The 19371-nt window shown below is 38.1% G+C and overlaps 2 protein-coding genes across 4 annotated transcripts in view; one reads left to right on the forward strand and one right to left on the reverse strand.

The window, feature by feature from the left end:
* The window catches only part of NCBP2 (nuclear cap binding protein subunit 2), a 39531-nt gene that overhangs the window by 13064 nt on the left and 7096 nt on the right, over positions 1-19371 (forward strand). Inside the window, exon 5 of one of the 3 annotated variants that reach the window (XR_008438548.1) lies at positions 11849-11945. The exons of 1 other annotated variant lie outside the window; for it this stretch is intronic. The gene's annotated coding sequence lies outside the window, so the exon portion shown is untranslated. Of the gene's footprint in view, positions 1-10363; positions 10411-11848; positions 11946-19371 lie in introns of those variants that run through there. One more of the 3 variants, XR_008438551.1, reaches the window with a different exon arrangement.
* On the reverse strand, positions 898-18677 carry CPB1 (carboxypeptidase B1). The gene is made up of 11 exons (XM_053985966.1): positions 18607-18677; positions 18436-18511; positions 16697-16821; positions 14301-14400; positions 13640-13741; positions 13189-13290; positions 11270-11380; positions 11097-11187; positions 10218-10420; positions 2318-2402; positions 898-1085 (listed from the first exon to the last, which is right to left on the reverse strand). Exons 1-11 carry the CDS (start codon positions 18675-18677, stop codon positions 898-900), a joined length of 1254 nt encoding a protein of 417 aa, XP_053841941.1.

A 19371-nucleotide genomic window follows, 5' to 3' on the forward strand; every position in this document is an offset into this window, starting at 1 on the left:
ATGTTGAGTGGCAATTTATCACTTTCACTCACTCTGACTCAATCAGACCTACATTACCTGTACAGAAAATTGATTGGGAGGGGATAATTCTATACAGCTTTTCATGAAAGAAACAGTTACTCATTTATCACCAGACTTAGTCTTTATGGCTGTTTATGATTCTTCCGCTCATGACAGTAGGAACATGTGGGGCCCCCGGAAGTACCAGGCCTCTGAGAGCACTTTGGGAGATGCTACTGTAGTGAGCATGAGAGCTTTAAATGCAGGGTAGCATGATTTATATCAAGTTTTGGCCATTAATAGTAATTAAAATTTTCATAACGGAATCCAGATTGGACTAGCAGTGACTGCAGATCCAAATTATTTTTCAGTGATGGGACAGATCCAAGGTGGGTTTTGAGAAAGTTCACAGGAGCACATCACAGATATATAATTTTAAAAGTATGTGCTGTGAGCTTCTCCTTGCTACTGTTGTCATTGAGGCAATGAATGTTTGGGTGAAAGTCCATCTATGTGGATCACTTGGTTCTTTTCATTCTGGTTAACAGTTAGGCTGTATAAGCTCTAATGCTCGGCCCATCTCCTCTGTGTAAGGATAATTTTAATCAATAAAGATAATTTTAATCAATAAGGTGACTTTTACCTTGGGTTGATTAATCTTGTGTTCCTTCTTTTTCAACCCCCTAACTATGCCAGTTGCCTTAATAAAAATATTTTATTTCTCTTGAACTTCTAAAATTTCTCTTGAAAAGCTTGTAGTTCTACTGCCCTGTAATGGACTAAGAATATGATTTAGGAACATTAAGTATAGAGAAATAAAAATGTAATTTTAAGGGAAGAAAAAAAAGGAAGGCATCTTTGCATAAAACCTACTTTAATAATTTTTAGAACTCCATTCTAATACAAGTGTTCAAGGACATAGTTGGCAATATATTTAACAGCCAGTAAAGTCTCTTCACAGGTTGGCTTTATCTGAGATTCAGGCAGAAGGAAGCCATATCTCCCAGTGTCCCGGAGCTCGAAAGTGAAAGAGTACTTGATGCCTTGGTCATAAGCCCAGTCATCAGAGCCCCCTGCAGCAAGGTCTGTTGATAAAGAAATTAAATAAAGCTTAACTGGGAAAGAGTGGCTACACATCAAATGAGAAGTATTTTGGAGTCAAGTCACATAGCCAGGAATGCAGAAAGAACAGATAAAAAGAAATATTCGGTAAATTGATTGATTTATCCTGCTCATGGGAAAGCTGCTGTGATTTTAGGCCCCTTATGAGCTTTGTTCCAGCTGATTTATGCAAGCAAATGTAAACAAGCTAAACTGCTCCATCCTTGTCACTATTGTGGTGAAGCCATTGGGAGAAATGTCTAAGGAACAGGAGAATGGCATGGTTGCATGGGGGTGTTTAGAAACACTTGGTATAAGAAGCAAATGCCCTCTCACTGAGTGACTTTTTGAGGTTCACAGAGATGGGAAAAAAATGCCTATCTGGGATTTCAGTTCCATCTTTTTCTGCTGGACAAATAGTACCCTCCCTTTTCAGTAGCTGGTATGGTAAAAACAGTCTCTTTTGCTAAGGAAGGAGCCTCCAGAATTGCCCAGCATCACCAACACATTTCTAAAAGAAGTGTCTCTGAAAATATAAAAAAAATTGAAAGAAACTGTTTTTTAAAATGTTTGGGAGGGGATGGTTAACTATTTGAGGAAGGAGAAACAGGCAAGAAACAGGAATTAGATTCCATATTTAAGTAAATTAAGAGATCTTAAATATGGGAGATATTGAGATAACCTCGACTTGGCTTTTGGCACTACAAAGGCCATATGCACAGCTGAGCTCCTGAGAAGTAGAATAATTAGTCATTACAAATTACAAATAGGATTGTAATTAGTATGTGTCTCAGAATGTAATGCAAATTAAAAGAAATTGGTGTTGCTGGAGTGGTTGAAGGATTCACATCACACAGTGGAATCAAAGGACTCACATCATCTTTGACTTGGAGATACTGGAAATGCAGAAAATCTTAGGTCAAGGTTTTTATGTTTAAGCTGTGTATGATTTAAGAATTCATGCTATGCATGTGAATTCATAAACATTTTACTACATCACTTCACTTTCCAGGGGGTTACCCACTTCCTGGGATCCCTAGGAAATAAATTATCCCATAATTTATAAATGACAGGTCCCATATATGCCTCTTCATATATGCATGTGAAAGAAGAAGAGGACTACTTAGAAATAGGAGCAAGAATCACTAGGAAACTGCATTTTATAGTCCTAGTAGTACTTAATATAGATTGTCAGTATATTTAGGTCAATACTTACAGATTGTTGTTGCTGCTGGACCGTATGTATATTCTGTGCTGTACAAACTGGCCAGCTCTTTGGAAGCAGCTCTAGCTATGGAATTCTGTAAGAAAAGAAGAATGATAAATGCAGATTTTCAGAAGCTTTCTGAGTGAATCTAAGCAATTACACTGTTGTATAAACTGAAAAGCCATGCTGAAGAAGCTTTTATTAGAAAACTGTTGTTCACCTCTCAGTATGACTAGGTGTCAGTAGCTGACAAGGCCCAGCTTGTCCTGGTGTTGTGAAAAGAGCTTGTCAGCAAAGAACTTATTCTCAGAGGTTTAATGGAATGTGGTCTAGTCTGTCTGTGGTCTATTGCAGCCTGGTGTACAGTGCAGGGGTGTTTGGACAGATAAGGGGACAAGAGGTAACAGCACTTTCTAGACTTAGAAGAAGCTTATACAAGGTTAAAACTAAATAAGGAACCTTAATTAGAGATAAGAGAATCTTAGAGAATGGTAATAACTTGGTACAGTTACTTGCAAACATACAATAGCCTTTCTTTTCCTTCTGTTCAAGCAGCTATACAATGAGAGTAGAGTCGGCTCAGTCAGGGGAGTTGAACATTGATACAAGTGGAAGCAGATTAAGGTCTTATAAATATTAACAGCCAAAAAAGGCATAAATTACCCTGAAACCATATGTAGTCTCATTAATTTCAATTCATTTCCTGTGCACAGAGGGACTCATTCAACTCCCACTGATTCAGTGAGGGTTGGATCAGGCCCATCAATAGTACTGTGAAGCTTTGTATGTTTGCATTAAGGAAAATTACAGACTTTTCTTTGGAATGTGTGGCTTTTCCAATTCTTCATTATACAACATGTTGGTAATAAAACATGAAAACTATTACTAACAGATGATAAATATGAATGATTTCTGAAAGCATATGTTCAGTATAAGCAATGGGTTGCCATATATTTCTTTATAGCTTGCAGCTGAATGGCTTACTATTCCAGGAATTTCCTCAAGCCCTTGCCTTCTCTGTAGGTTACACTCTGGCTTACATCCCAGTGGAAGATATATTGTAAAATATTCTCTGTTCATCCTTATGCTTCAAGTGTTCTTCTGATTTACTCAAAAAAGGCATATTGGACAATGTATTTAGAAAAAATTAGTTAACTGAGAGAACTTTCTCAGCTTCTAAAAAACAACATCACAGCATGTTTGCATTATCACTGGCAGCCTACTCTAGCAGAATTGCAAGTGTTTCCCCAGTCCCAAATATTTGGTTTTGAACATTTTAGAATTATGGGAGTTTGCTCTAGGAATCTGTGGTCCTTTAGCATACAAAGTATATTTAAACAAAACAAACCAAAGCATACTTGAAGTGTGTCTTCCCACCTATAACACTGACTGTGCCTGAACGAGGGGTTTGGTTTCTGGCCTCTCTATCACACAAAGATCAGCAAGTGCAAGGAAGTATGTTGTTGCTCTGCATTTCACAATCTTGGATCCAGACCAATTGGAGTAGCTGAGCTCTCTCCTGTGATCTTTTTTGTTTGGTTTGGTTTGGGGTTTTTTTCCTCTCTTTTTTAATCCCTCAATAAATTGATTTTTCTAAAATCCATAATAATTTTTAACACATGTTGAGGGAATTGTAGAGGTTGTAGTTTGCTATCTGCTAGCAATGCCATGTTTTCTTCAGCCATGTGTTGTTTATAATGCACACGTTTAATCAGCAGCTGAGATTGAGTCAAATCTTCTCTCAATAGCAAATGAATTTTTAAATGTAAACTGATTCTTCCTCACTTCAAATATATGCAAAGTGGAAATAAAATTTGGAAAGATTGTCTGGTTCAATATACAGACCTGTTGGTAACTGGTATTTGCTCTCTTTAGTTAACTAAAATAGGGACAATAGAACAGCAGAGCTGCTCTGTGGGGCTGTTTGACCCAGAGCACTTGTTCCACCCAGCAGATAAATGATGGCTTTAAATCATACCAGAACACATACCGGAAAAAGTATGTCAGGAAATCTTTTTACCTGAGGGATTTTTTATTGTTGGTCAGGAAGTTGTAAAAACAGAGATTTGTAGAAAGAGCAGTTGAGATTTCCAGCTGTTTAGAGCCTAGAATCCAAATAAACAGCTTCCTCAAGCTCTCCAGGTTGGAGATAAAGGTGGTGTATAAACACAAAATATGAGGAAAATGTGTTTGGTTGTTTTTTCAAAATATCTCAATTACTCAAAGCAATCCATAAGAAGGAAATAATAGAGAGGTCAATGCAGGGGTATATAAACAGTGCCCAAAGTTTTCCAAAAGGGTGAAAAGTAGTTTGGGTTTTCAAGCCTGTAAATTGTTTGGAATACACCTGCAAGGAGAAACACTGTTTTCCTTTTGACCTTTGAGGATACTCTTTGTTGTTCGATGATTTTCTACATCTCTTTACGTAATGGGCTTAACTGAATTGTGGTTTGTTTGGAGTTTGTTTGTTTGGGGTTTTATACTGTTAAGAATCCCTCTTTTGCAAGGAAAATGCTGCTGAGACTTATAGTAGCAGAGAAACAAGTGGTGCCCTGCAGTCGAAGAAATAACTCCAGAGTAATACCTTGTAACTGGGAGCTTTTCAGCTTCGGACTCCCAGCTGAGCTCTCAGAGCTGGTCATTTCAGCAGAAGGCAGCATTTCCCGTGCTCATCACCCATCTGTGTTTACACTGCAATTACCAATATTTCACTTATCTGTGTACAGAGTGTGTGAGCCAGGGACACAGCAGAGTTCTTAGTTATCATTATCTTACATAATTAACAACTTTCAAACCTAGGTTTTTTCAGTTACTAGCTTTTAATGAAAGATGTGGTACTGGCATCTCTTTCTCACCACATTGGAAGTTTGAACTAACAAGATAGATTATCAGGCTAAGCATATTTTGTGTGTTAATAGGTAATTTTTATGGGAGCATCTCATCTCCCTCATTTTACTCTTGTATCATCAGGGTGGATTTGCCAGGAAACTGTGACCATTTAGAAACACTTCACAGATGTTGATATGCAGCTGCTGTTTGTGGACAACTCCCTTTACCCTCTCAATCTGAGAGTGGTCTGGAGAAGCCTTTTCACTGCTTGACTGGACCCCTTGCTCTCTTCCCTCACTGGACTGCCAGCTGGTTTGCCCAAGGCTGTAAACTGTATTTTCCCTTCGCATCGGTCTTTCATGCTTTACTTGTTACGTAAAGGGACCCTCAACTGTCTTTGTAATGAAAGGCTGAAAATGTGGCTTTGCTAAGTTAGCTTTAGCCAAGCGAATTGAAACTTCTGAGCCTTCTTGTTTTGCCAGTAAAAACAGACTCCCCCCTCAAGGGTCCATGATGATGTGTAATTTAGTTCACTGTCCTGTTGTTGCTTATACGCTCCAAGAGCCCAGGGAATCCAGCCAGTGAGGACTTCAGTGGAATGATTCTTTTTCTTTACAAGCTTGTTTTTCTCTGACAGTTTCTACAGTGTTTAAGAAATTATTCCCTGGTGAGAGGGTTTCCACTGCAACTCAGTTGGGCCCTACACCTGTTGGAAACTCTTGTCTATCAGCCAGATTCACACATCAGCTTCATCTGGAAGATGCTACTACTAAACATATCCTTTTCACAGTTTTAAGACTGCCAGTACAGAACAGTTCTGTTGTCGTAAACTCTTGTGGAAGAGCTGTGAAGCAAATTTCAAATACTGCTTTGCTGCCCACTTTCCTGTTTGTTGTGCTTCCCAGTTGACTTTAACAATATTTAATGTAACAAGTAGTACAATCATAGTAATACAATCTTTGCAGTAGCGCAGATACAACAGCAGCAAATTGCAACTCCTCACAGGCTTGTCTGAGTCTCTTAGATGTAGGATTTTTGCTATCCAACAGTTCTTACCCAGAGGTCTTCATATGCCTTAAGCATATTCAGGACTTCACAACTAGGCACTAAGTTAAATAATCAGACTGGTACTCACAGTCATGCTATATATTTGAAATTCACTCTTGCAGGCTGCACAGACTGGGCATATCTCCACTTTCTAATACGTCCTATTTTAAGCACTCAAGAGGAAGTGAAATGCTAGACCAACCCAATATGGAAGGTGAATTTTGGTGAGTTGAAACAACAACCCATGCAGCCAGTGTGCATTCAAGTAATACAGATGGAAATTATCTTGGATTGTAAATGAATGCAATATTCTGCAGCCTGTGAAACTGTACTAACACACCTATCTGATGAGTGATTATGAACTGGCTGCACACATATATTTGGTGCTGCATTTAACTGAGAGATGGAATTCAACTGGAAAGGAAGGAAGGGTATAATACACATTCCTCTGCTCTCTCAAACTACAGTTTGAGAGCCAATTCAAATACAAACAAGAACTGATAAAGCTAGATTTGTCTGCTGAAAATGAGGAAAGCCTAATGGGAGGCTAAGGCAAATATATGAAGTGATTAAAAAATATGGGCTGAACTGTTTATGAGAAGTCTGATTAAATACATAGTTCTTTATTGCAAGAAGACAAAAATGTGAATAGTAAAATAAAGATTGAAATAGTCTTTTTTGGAGTGTGAAGAGATACTGGTCTTGCCAAGCATATTTTGTTATTGTGAAAAGCTAATGCTTCTGTTCCCTGTAGGAGAAGGATTCAAATGTGTATTCTGTGTTCAGGGCAATACATCAGGGTATAGTAAAGAATGAGCCAAGAGGATTGCAAAGCAGACAAATGTGATTCTCCAAAAGGAGGACATATTTCTTTAAGGGTGTCATCACAAGAATATTGTGTAACTTCTGAGAAATTCCTGACCTAGATTTTCCTGTCTTGGGTGGTTTTATTTTTGTTGTTTGGATAACAGTGAAAATTTTGTGCAGCTCTTAGGTTAGGGACACAAAACAACAGCCCTGAATAAAGAGAGACAAATTTGGGGAAAATCCTTGTGAGCTGTGGGATTTATAACTTCACAGATCCTCTTGCATCTCAGGAGAAGAGTGGGAGGTTGTGGGAAGGAAGGGACATACGTGACTTTCATCACATTTTACACCCCAAGACCAGGCATGCTTGAAAAAGGATAGTTCTAATCCCTGGCTTTAAGTCAGTTACAATAACTTAAAGTTGTTCTGATTTACTGAGCAATGCAGTGGAACATAGAGGGGTTCTCTGAGTGTCCTGTTCTATCTGACAAACCAAAGCAGTTTTAGGCCTTCTGGTGATTTCTTGAGGCTGTAAACAGAGTAAGTCTTTTGAGCCCCAAGGACACACTGTTGACTACATGTTCAGGGAAGGAAGGTACAGACATGCTCTGGACCTTTCTCTTCTGCAGATTTAGTGTCCTTAATCTCAGTTTACTCAATTTTTGCACCCTTCTGTATCTCAGACACTGGAATGCAACATAAGCCCCATGGTATTATGTTACCTTTAATTAAATATAATGGAACAAAATGTTATTAATGAGAAGCAGACATGCGAGGTTTTGTTTAAACACATGTCCAGTTGGTCACTGAAAGAGATAAGAAATTGCAGCTATATTTCCTTTAATTTATTAGATCTGTCAGGGTAAAAATAACATCTAAGATAAGATAATGGCACTATAAATTTTGCTTCTTCATTTAAAAAATGATTTATGATTATTTTGTTTGCCCAAACAATAGCTATTAAAAGTTAAGATTCTCATTCTTCAGCATTTTTCCAAATTCAAATTTAAACAGAACTTTTAGACATTAAACACAGCAACTGTCATATAAAGTAATTCCTCTTTTTGCAGCTATATTGTCTCAAGCAAGTACAGTTGTTGATTGAAAATGTTAAATTCTCTTTAGTCATGGCTTAAATGAATGTATCTTAATTATTTGAACTAACCCAAAAAGCTGCACTTGTGAACCTGACCCACAACCTGTGGAAGTCAATTTTTCTATTTAATTCACTGACATTGGAGTGCATAAGGTCCTTTCTTGTTTAATTATCTCAATTACAGGTGATATTGATTGGGTGATACTCTGCTCTCATTGTCCAAAAGGACTTTTGGCAACAAGTCTTCCCATATAAAAATCAGACACTGCACAGGTTGAACACCTAGGATCCTCCTGTCTCTGTTGGGATCACCAATAGAGGAAAAAATTTCCCTCAATTAAGATGTGAAAAGTGCTCATAAGGTCACCTTGTCATGGTGGTGAGATTTGTGGCTGCTCTGTGAAGAATATAATGGAACTCCATCTGGTATCAGTATGATTGATTTAAAATATAGGATAAAGTAATATTGGAAAGACTAATATGCAAAGTGAAATCAAATGGCTGAAGAGGAATATATGTCCTGTATTCCTGAGCAATTTAGTTTTTATGCTCTGTGGTAGCAGCAGAATTGTCTTCTATGGCAGGAAAGGGAAGTTTAAATTCTACTGTGTATTAGAATAGAACAGTGACAATATAAAATTTTAATTAAAGAATTTTAAAACCTAGCGAAGCAGATAGTTTCTTTCTTGCTGCTAGGGATTTCTTTAGTAATGAGTTGTCAGTGTACTTTCTCTGTTTAATACTGTGAGAAACACACTGTACTTTTAGTTACATTTCATCACATTTGCTCTTCATTCAAAAAATGGGGGCAGAATTTCATGCAAATTTTTGACAAATAAGAACTTTGTGATCTTGACAACAAAGCAGCTTAAAGTGTTTATTGCTGTTTATTACTTTAGACTGAATGGTAATGTGTGAATTATGAAGCTTTTGTAAAAAATGAAGGCAAGATATTACTACCACTCCCTGAAATAAATTCAATTACAAAATTCCTGGAATATAAATTAAGAAAACAAAATCTTCATTTTAATTTAATCTTCTCTTTTAGGCTTAAAAAAAAAAAAAAATCTAACAAGAAACTTCAATCTTGGCCCCAGTTTGTAGTTGTGTTCAGAACCAAGACATGTATTTGGGAGCATTCATAAATCTGTCAAACCTGCCCAGCAGAGCAACACACATTGTTGTTGCCTTGGACTTCTGGCAGCATCGAGGAAAGAGGGGGAAACAAAATGTGTTTGTTTTGTCTTGCTGTGTTGTTTTCCCTGCCAACAGATTCTAATTGCTAATATGGAGAGAACTGAAGTAATTTTATTATTCATGATTGTTGATTCTTGGCCTATGAAATGTTTACGGCTTTTTTACACATTTAATAGTTTTAAACTCTCTATCTGTTTTTAAGGATAAAAAAAAAAAAATCTTAAATGGCATTAGAGTGTGGCTTTTCTCTGGAATTCATAAAAGAGGAATTGTCCTTTAAAATACCGCATTCATGCTTTCCTCTTCTAAATAAAATGTCTGTGCTTAAATCCCGGCCTCTTGGAAAAGGCCTCAAAACTGAAACTTTTTATGTCTTTTGTATCTGTTTTCAATTGTACTTTCGTCCAGATCTGCCTCTTTGACTTGACCTTGTACCAATAGGAGTTTCACCATTTTACTTCAGCGAGAACTAAGGTTCAGTAGAAAGTGGTAGACAGAGATCTTTGCCTGCTGTTGATACCAGTTGAGTTATTTCACAGTTAATACAATCTGTCAAGCTGCTACCTTGGCTTACAGGCCATAGTGTTTTTATGTAAAATATTACAGCTAGAACCTACAGCAGCCTCTGGAGTCAGCAAGAGGCAGTGCTGCACCGCAGAGTGGATTTCTGGATGGCGTGACTGGAAGACAGAATTGATATTGTGTCAAAATCATTGTGCACGTGGAGATTAAATAAGGCTCTGAAGTTCATCCTGTGCTTCAGCTATCTTGAAACTATCATGGTGTCTTGCTAAGTCTAAAATATTTTCAAAAACTGGCAATATGGATTCTTTCCAGATGTTAAAGAAACTGCTTGAAGTTAAAGGTACCTAAATAGCAAGTGATGATTTTTGCTTATTCTTTTCATAAAGTCAAAATGACAAAGAGACTTACCAGTTCCTGGTAATTTGATGGCAATTTGTAAGTGTATGAATAAGGAAACAGTAGCAGCTGGGAATAGGAGTGAATTGTCAAGTATGCCTTGATTGTAGAAAGATGTTCACGAATAAAATCAGCCAAAGCCTTGGTCTCCTTTTCAGACTCAGGTGCAGAGCCACAGTAAGTGGCATCACAGGCGTATTTTGAGGCCCCAACAGCTGAGAAGAAAAGTGAATTTAATGAGTACTTAATGAAGAAGTAGATTGTTAGGAGAGTCATGTTACACCATGTTTACAGGTAAGCCTTTGAAATCCTGCTAATACACATGCCATATCAGAGGAGGGAATATTTTATGGCATAGTTAAGATGCTGGGAAACATCCCATAGCAATGAATAAATATGGCATTTACAGTGTACATAGTTGGAAGAACATGAATATGGATGTAAAGAACTATATTATGGGAATGTTTTGGGATATTGATTTGCTTCAGTACTTTACAGTCATTGCATATCTTCTCCATTTCTAAGGCACTTCCATGGAAAAAAGTGGAAACCACTCAAAAGAGACCTCTTTTCATGAAAGCAAGCTCCTTTGGTTTCTGTTCTGAACTCATATCTGTGTGTACGTCTATATGTATATATGTGTATACATGTGTGCAAGTATATATGTATATATATGCAGAGGTATGTTCATAGAAGTGACCACTGATGATGCTAGTAGCCAAAGTTTGGCTTTTTTTTCCCAAAATTGCTCTAAAAATTAAACACAAGCTATTCCACAATGCTTCACTCAAGCTGAAGCTGGACCATCAGGTAGGGGAAATCCAATAGTTAAGTATATTGGCTATTGCACTCATGTGTAATTACTTGCAACTCTTGTTAGGAGACACTTACTGCACCAGCCAGCATCAAAATTCCTGTTGGGATCTGTCCCAACGCAAATGCTCCCAGCATTTTTAGAGCGTGTCTTTCTCCACATGCGGTCCTGTAACAGAATCACTGATGAAAACTTAGAGTATGTTCTGACAGTTGACTTTTCCAACAATAAGAAAGAAGAATGTACTTACTTTTGTCCAAGTGTAAACGTAACCATCAATGTTAAGAACAGGCAGAACATAGAAGTCCAGCTTGTCCAGAAGTGTGGTCATGGCAGTATCTTTTCCATAGGTCTCCACAGCCTACTTGGAGAAAAGTAGAAAAAGCTGATGATGTCTTCACACATGTGTATCTCCTGTGCATATGTAAAGGCCTGGGTCTGGGTCAGGAATTAATGAATGTGGTAGAAAAACTCATCCAGGTCACTCCAGCACATGAGATGGCACCCCTGTGTTCCAACGTATGCTTAGATTTGCACTGACTCAAACCACACTGCTGTTAGAAAACCATCTTTTACTGCTAGATAAATTATAAGTATAATAAATCACTGGAAAGAGATTTTCCATCTACTAGCTCCTTGAATACAGGCAGAACAAAGCAGTTTCAGATAATTTGAAATAATTTTTCCTGGGTTTCATTTTATGCTTGTTTTGGTTTTTTGTTGTTGTTGTCTGGCTGGGTTTCTCTTTTGAGGTACCTATAACAATCCATGTTGCTCATGTTTTTCTCAGTTTTTTTTTTTTCTTTTTTTTTTTTTCTTTTATGTCTAGAAGCAATCCCAAGTGAAATTCTGATGATGCTCAAGATCTGCTCTTTTAAAGCACTTCTGCCTATGGACACACTGAGCAGAGGCACTGCTGGTGTCAGGTACAACCATGAATTAAGCGACCAGACAGTGAAAATGACAGCTGCAGTGACGTGAATTGCTGAGAGAAAAATGGTACCACATACTGTCTGCAGCCTTATTAGGCACTAATGAAATCATATTCCCATTGACTCCACCAAAATGTCACTTCCAATTTCCACTGCTCCCTACACAAAACTGCATACCTGTCTGATAACACTGAGATTGTACTTGCCACCAAGGCCTCTGCCAGCATGGCTGGCTCATGTAGATTGGCTTTCCTTTCCTTGGGTTTTAGATTCCAGCTGCCGCTTCTGGTGTGGTTTTATTTATTTGTTTGGTTGGTTTTGTTGGTGTTTTTTTCTTAATCTTCCAACAGAAGTTATTACAAAATTTGAGATTCAGTCAGTAAGTTGCTCTGCTAAATTAACTGATCTGTCCCATCTGAGGAGTAGTATACTTTTCTCTGTGAAGATGACTGTGCAGCATTTGATAATCCCCACCTGCTTTATATTGGTAGTGAGAAAGAAAATATAAAGGACATAAAACTGTTTAATTCAAGACCTAAAAGTATCCCAGACTGAAGTGAAGCTAATTTCACCTGTGCAGCTCTTCCTTTAATATGGTTTCATATTTTAGCACCTTTTTGTACAGCCTGAGGTGGCAGCTCAAAGGGATGTATATGCATTTCCTTCTTCCTGAGTGGAGCTTAGGGAGCTTAATTTACAGTCTTCTTCCTTTCTTGGGTACATTTCCTTAGTGCTGAGCTGAGGGTAGGTTTACATCCTCTCTGTTGCCTTACTGAATAAAGTGGGTTGCAAGGAATCCACCACCTGGCACTGTAGCAAGTCAGCTGTTCTGAAGTGCATTCAGGTGCCTTCTGATGTGCCCTTGAATTTTCTTATTCCTTATGACTATTTACAGAACATGGCTATGTTTATAATGTTACTTGAGCTATTTGCTTTTCTCTCACCTTTCTCTGACTACAGGTGCAAAAAGAATTTACAAACTGAGCAACTGTTGTAGTTGTCAGTACCTCTTAGACACATTTCAGGTTGTCTTAAGCTGCTGAAAGATTAAGGTCCAAGCACAAAGATCTGGCTTAAGTAGTTACACCTTAACCCTCTGAGGTGAGAAGGTATGAGCGGACATGTATTTAGAGGGAAAAAGGCAGTGGCCTGAGCTCTTGGTTCTCATTTAAGATTTTCATAAACATAGGTTTTGTAAAATATTTTTTATGAATTAAAAATCATTAAGCTTACTGACCTCTTTCACAAACCACTGGCAGAAAGCAGGGCTGATCCACTCTCTTGCATGGAAACCACAATCCATAAAGATGGCCTTCTTATTTGCACCACTTTTTCCCATCTAGGAAAAAAACAACAAAAACAACACCCCAGGGCTTGAACAAAATTAATTGTATGCAGAACAAGTCAGTCAGCTTGCTGACCTAAGGAGTCAAACTTTATACAAATATGGCATTCCTTGTTTGAATAGAAATCTATGGAGTGCTCCCAACTGTACCTGACCATGATATTCAAGCTAAAAAAAATACTCTTAATAATTTCATTTTTATTTATGTTGATAAGCTTCCCCCAATTATTTGATTAGTTTGCATTGTTGATTTATTTCCTGTAGTGTCTCTAAAAGTTTATTTTGTATGTTTGAATGATATATTACTGTAAATAGAGGAAAAAAAAGAAATCGAGGCACTTACTTTGAGAAGGTACATTGGCCGTCCTTCATATGTTTCCCCAATTACACTACGAGAGACAAGGTCTGGGTTCTGAGCAGCAATATCAGCAGTCCAAGCAGCTATCTGTTTAATAAAGAGGTTAAATCTAAATCTCTGTTCCTCAGGTCCAGACTGATTAATTTGCAGATTTCAAGCCAGAACAGTCTTTCTGTGCATCTAATGTGGCCTAATATTTAATACAATTTGTAGGTTTCCAAGGAGCCACTGCAAAGATGTGAAGAGTTACATGGCTATGATTACATGTCAGGAAAAATGAGCATGGCTGTGAAAAAAGGAGGAAGGGGTCTTATGATATGACATGAAGAGCTAGAACTGAGGCAGGGAGCGGAATTGAGTTGTTTAGCAGAGGAGATAGGAGAAATAGTGGAAAGGAAAGGAAATTAATAGTGAAGCATCTCAGCCTAGTCGCTGGATTTCTGCCAGAGGTTCTTTGCAGCATTGGGAGCAAAGTAGAGGAAATAAGAGTAGGTTACACAAACTAGCTCAGTAACGAAGAGGAAGGAGAGTTTGGATGCATTATCATGTTGATGGAGCGGAAGAGGAAAAGGGAAGAAGGCTGGAAGCACTTTGACTACAGAAGCTAAGGTACCAAGCTGATAACGTGGTAAATTCTAGACTTTACCGTGTCCCAGTTGTTGTACTTCACATAGCTGTGGCTGGCAGTACGAGCTTGGCTATCAAACTGGGCATCCAGTGCAGCCTGCAGGTTGTCGATCAGAACTCTGCAAGAAGGCACCATGAAAAATGTGAAGAGAAACATATAGAAATCCAGCAGGAAAGTAAGACATTTGAAGGTCTGCTTAGCATTTGGGCTGCATTGACTGGGAAAGGAAAGGAGAGCAGGTTGAAAATAAGATATATGAGTTTCAAGTTTCAACCTACATCCTGCCTCAACCTTGCCACAAGAAGGGCCAGGGAGCAACAGGCTTCTGCCAATTAGTAGCTGCCTCACTCCCATACTAACAAACCTCCAGGGTGGCAACAGTTTGGTTTCAGAAAAATGGCAATGTTGAGACAGAGCGTGTCTCAAAATGAGCTCTAGGCTGATTTTATGTTGCCAGCTGCTTCTTCCTCAATAGGAAAAGGGCCTTCTTGAACTTTTGGCACTGGAGGACAGTTAGACTGCAGCAATGTTTCAAAACCAGGCAGCAACCTAGAGATGTTTGCCTGATGAAATTCCCTGTCAAGCCAAGCTTCCAAAGGTTAGATGTGGTTTGACAGCTCTATTGCAGGCTTTATTATCCATCTTCCAAGCTACTTTATTTCATGTGAGGTGAGCTATTAAATAGAACACACAATTGCAAGAAAACCTTAACAGCCTGTCTGGATTGGTTGGATCTCTCCTGTTCATTTTTCCCTGGGGCTGACACAAAGGCACAACTTATCACTGAGCATGCTCTTGAGGACCTTTTGCTTATATTTCAACCTTGGCTATCAAAAAATCAAGTCCTCTTGTTTTTCCAGTGCTTGTCTTAAAACTTACAAATCTTATTCATCCAGGATATGTCCTTGATCATTTGTGATTTGGATAGAGGAACAGGAGGCCAGTTTGTGAGGCACCAGCAGCCTTCAGAACAAATATTGCAAGTGACATGATGTCATGGCACTGCAGCTGCACTTCAAAAGGATTATAACAGCTTGGGCTGTCACAAGGACAATCCACTGAAGTTTGTCAGGGACAGCTTCCAGACATTCTGGCCTTTTGTTGCAATGTTGTTTGTTGTGCATGGACCTGAGGCAATTAATGAATATTATAGGAAAACTAACACATGTAGAGTAACTCCTTCACTAAAGAGGAAATTCCACTGAAATGGGATTCTTGTGCACTGTGAGATTATTGAAAAACATTTATTCTAGAGTGTTTTTAGATTCTGTTCCTGCAGAGGCATCCAAATCAGACACAATTGACGTGAGGGCAGTAAGTTTAGGGATGGAGTAAGTCTGGCTTTAGCAGATCTTGAAAGTTATCCTAAGAACTGTGATGTCCAATGAAGGAGTTTGGTCTCGTAACAACAACAGTGGGACTGAAAGACAAAAACTCTACTCTCAGCCAAATGAAATAATAAAAACTTGATCAAATACTACTGACTTTCAGTGTCTGAGTACGTGATGTTGACAGACTATGCTTTACACATCAAAGAAGCCTGATAATGAAGTTGAACAGAGCCATTCTGCAATGCTTAAGTGGAGTGAAAGGAGAGATGAAGACAGACAGCGCATCTCCAGCTCAAAGTCAATTTTCTAATGCTTGCACAGTGATTGAAGATATGAAGTGAAGAACAGGATCATACAACTCCTTATTCTCCTAATTCTTCCATTAGTGGTACTCACTACAGTGCTTTTGTTCCCAGTGGTGTGCAATGTGGCAGTGTGCTCTGTTCGCTCCACTTGTGCTGTAGTCATATTTGGTCAGCTCTCTCTTTGGAGACATCATTGCCATGGATCTGCTATGTGACTTCTGTCAGCCCAAGGCTGTCCTGGGAATCTGTTTTCCATGCTTCCTTGGCCTTTTACCTGGCAGCTGTATTCTGTCTCTATTCACCTGTTGGGTTTTTTTGGCCCTCTAGCTATTGCTCTGCAACTCACTAGAGACCTGCTCGTGGTAGCCCTTGGGGCTCACCATTTTATTTTCTGGCTTCAGTTCCCTGTCCATTTCTCTCATCTGGTGTATTTTCTGGCTCTTTCTAGACTTTTGCTGCACTTTGTCTGTAGTAGGAAATATTTCTATCCCCATCCATTCTCCAGCCTTGTGTATTGCAGTGAGCTTTCATCTCAGGGAAATTTCTGGTACTGCATCTCTGCTTTGTGTCTCTTGCCTCTATCAACATTTCATCTCACCCTGTCAATGCAGAGTAGTCCATTTGAACTGTCATAGGAAAGCTGAACCCATTAGAGGCATCCATAGGAGGGATGAAGTTTATAACAGGAAAATCAGTTGACCAATATGAAAAGCTCAAACACATCCTCCATGGTATTTAGTCCCCTTCTACTCAAAGCACATAGTGAGAACAAACTTACTGATACTCCATTCCACTTTCTTTCAAAAGATCTTCAACCTTAAAAGACTTCTCAGCTTCAACTCGGAAATCAACTTGCATTTTTGGTCTTACCAGTGTGACAGAGTCTGGCTGCCAAAAGTCAACCTGAAAGGAGACCAAATGAATACATAGACAAATAAATACATACATGTGGCTGTGATTGGTGTATGTGTGCTGGTGAGGTTGTGATTAATATACTGAATTTCACACCTATCCTATTACACTGATTCAGCATTGCTTCCCACAAGTATCAACCTAAATTTTAAATGGAAATTGACTAAGATTTTCTTAGGCCCTGCATTTTATATGGCAGAATTCTGGAGATGACAGTGACAATTTCACAAATTGTCTCCAGCATCTGCATTCATACAGAATTGTGAATATTGTAGCTATATTTACAACTTCTTTTGTTCTTACAGCTTCTTTCATTTTTCTGCTCAGGCTTTTGCCTACAAATATTAGAGAGAAATTAATTCAATATCAGGGGTGAACTGTATGAATATTTTACATAAATCAGCTGAAAAAGACTGTTGTCTGTATGAGGGCTTTTAAAAGAGATCACTGAAGTTGATATGAAGAACCTGTGCCTTTGAAGATGTTTCATTCCAAGTGGACAAACAACTGTGTTATTACTACTTCACTTATTTTTGCTGAAGTAAGCATCCAAGCCTCTGGATTTAGTGCTCTGTTGAAGGCCAATGGAAACAAAGCTGATTTGCCAGCCTGATGCCTTTTCACCCTTTCATCTCATGAAGGCAAAACAAATTTGGGCTGGTTATTAATGAATTATGTGTCATCAAATGAGGTGATTGTTCCAGAATACACAATTACATCAGTCCTGACTGACTGCTTTGTATAACAATGGTAGTTCAGAGATATTTTCTTAAAAGAAAAAGAAAACAAACAATCCTTTGATACTTCACACTTAAAAGCAAGCATGGTATATATTAATTTCCTTAGTATTGGCAGCACCATTCCAATAGTATGTTGTTCTACAGAAAACTGTTCCAGCATGCTGTAGTAGCCTGTTGATGATAGGTCTCCACATCTGTACTTCATTAAAAATACCATCCTTTCATCCTACAGCTAATGGTGTCTTTTTCACCAACAGCTATTTTACAACATCAAAGCTGAACAGAAATATTGAAAACACATTTGCTGTCTTTGTTGTTTTTTATCGTGTCATTGTGTCATCATATATCTACATCAAGGTCAGTGAGAAACATGCAGCTTAGAGAGAAAGGAAGCTTTAAAGGAAAGTCAGAGAAGAAAAGATAACATGAGAGACTAGAGGCCAAAGGAAAATTCATTTTGCTGGGAGTATAAATTTTTAGAATATTTACATGAGGAAAATGTTTCTCTTGTAATGGTAAAAGTTCTGGTAGTTGGAATTTCCATGATTTATCTAATACATTCTTGAAAGCACCTCATACTGAATACAGCATTTAAGATTTATTTATTCTATTAATAAATTCTGATGGGCATTTTGACATTCAGATTGGGTAAACCAGACTTCTTGGAAGGTATTTGAATGTTTTGTATAGCTCTAGTTTTATCAACTTGTCCTATTCCTTCCAAAGAAACAATACAGCTGACTTGAATTAAATCAAGATTAGGTCTTGAATTCAGTGGCACAAAAAAAAAAATATATCTGTTATTTGAGCAAAAGGAGAAATATTTCTTTCAAGTACAATATAACCACTTCCCGAAATCCTTTACCTCCATGATGCTGGCAAGGAAATTGAGGATTTCCACCTGCTCATCATTCTGTGGAATCACACGGAACACCTTCTGTCTGTAAGGGAAGAAAAAGATTCGATTTGAAACAGTTGAAAACCTTTTGATCATGCAGAAGAAATCACAGATATAAAACTCGATGTCTGTTCTTACCCATCAAAGGAAAGATCCTGCAGGTGAGCAGAAACAGATGCAGCACCTATGAGAACCAAGAGTGCCCACATTTTCTCAAACAGGTTTTCTGTTCTTTTTCTGCTGCTTTTATAACTTATTTTGTCCTTCCTTTTATCAATTATACACCAGAATAACCCACTGATCAACTGAGAGTTTACTCTCTTATCCTTGTTTTATTTGCATACTATTTATAGTGTGTGTTTTCCTCTACACCTGTGAAAACAGCTGAAAGTCTCACAGAGGCCTGGCTAAAGAATCTTGCTATTTGAGCTGGATAAACTCTTGATATGAGAAAGTGAATTTAATTTACTTTGTTATTTTCTGTTTTATGTGAATTTAGATTTTTTTTTAATAAGGCGGTTGCTGAACTACAAACTTTATAATATTTTATTGTTATTTTGTGTAATGGTAGATGTCCATCAGATGCTGTTGTAGTGTGCCTGGTCTTAATCACAATGTTCCTCTTCCTCAATAATATAGGTTTGACTTTGACCTATTATTGTCAAAGAGGAATCTACCAATTGGGATATACCACTTAGCTTTTTTTTCCCCAGCAGAGAAGGAAAGCAATGAACTGGTTCTTTGCTCACTTCACTGCAATTTAAGTCAGGCATCTGCAGAACTGAAAGCGCAGAAATTTCTAGTAGCAGTAGGATTGTATATATACTGCATGTGATACAGCTGCTGATTCTTGTACATTCTCTAATTTCATCATGTGTGGATCAGAGGTAAATATCTTACAGG

The sequence above is a fragment of the Vidua macroura genome, chromosome 10, assembly GCF_024509145.1.
Source record: "Vidua macroura isolate BioBank_ID:100142 chromosome 10, ASM2450914v1, whole genome shotgun sequence".
NCBI lineage: Eukaryota > Metazoa > Chordata > Aves > Passeriformes > Viduidae > Vidua > Vidua macroura.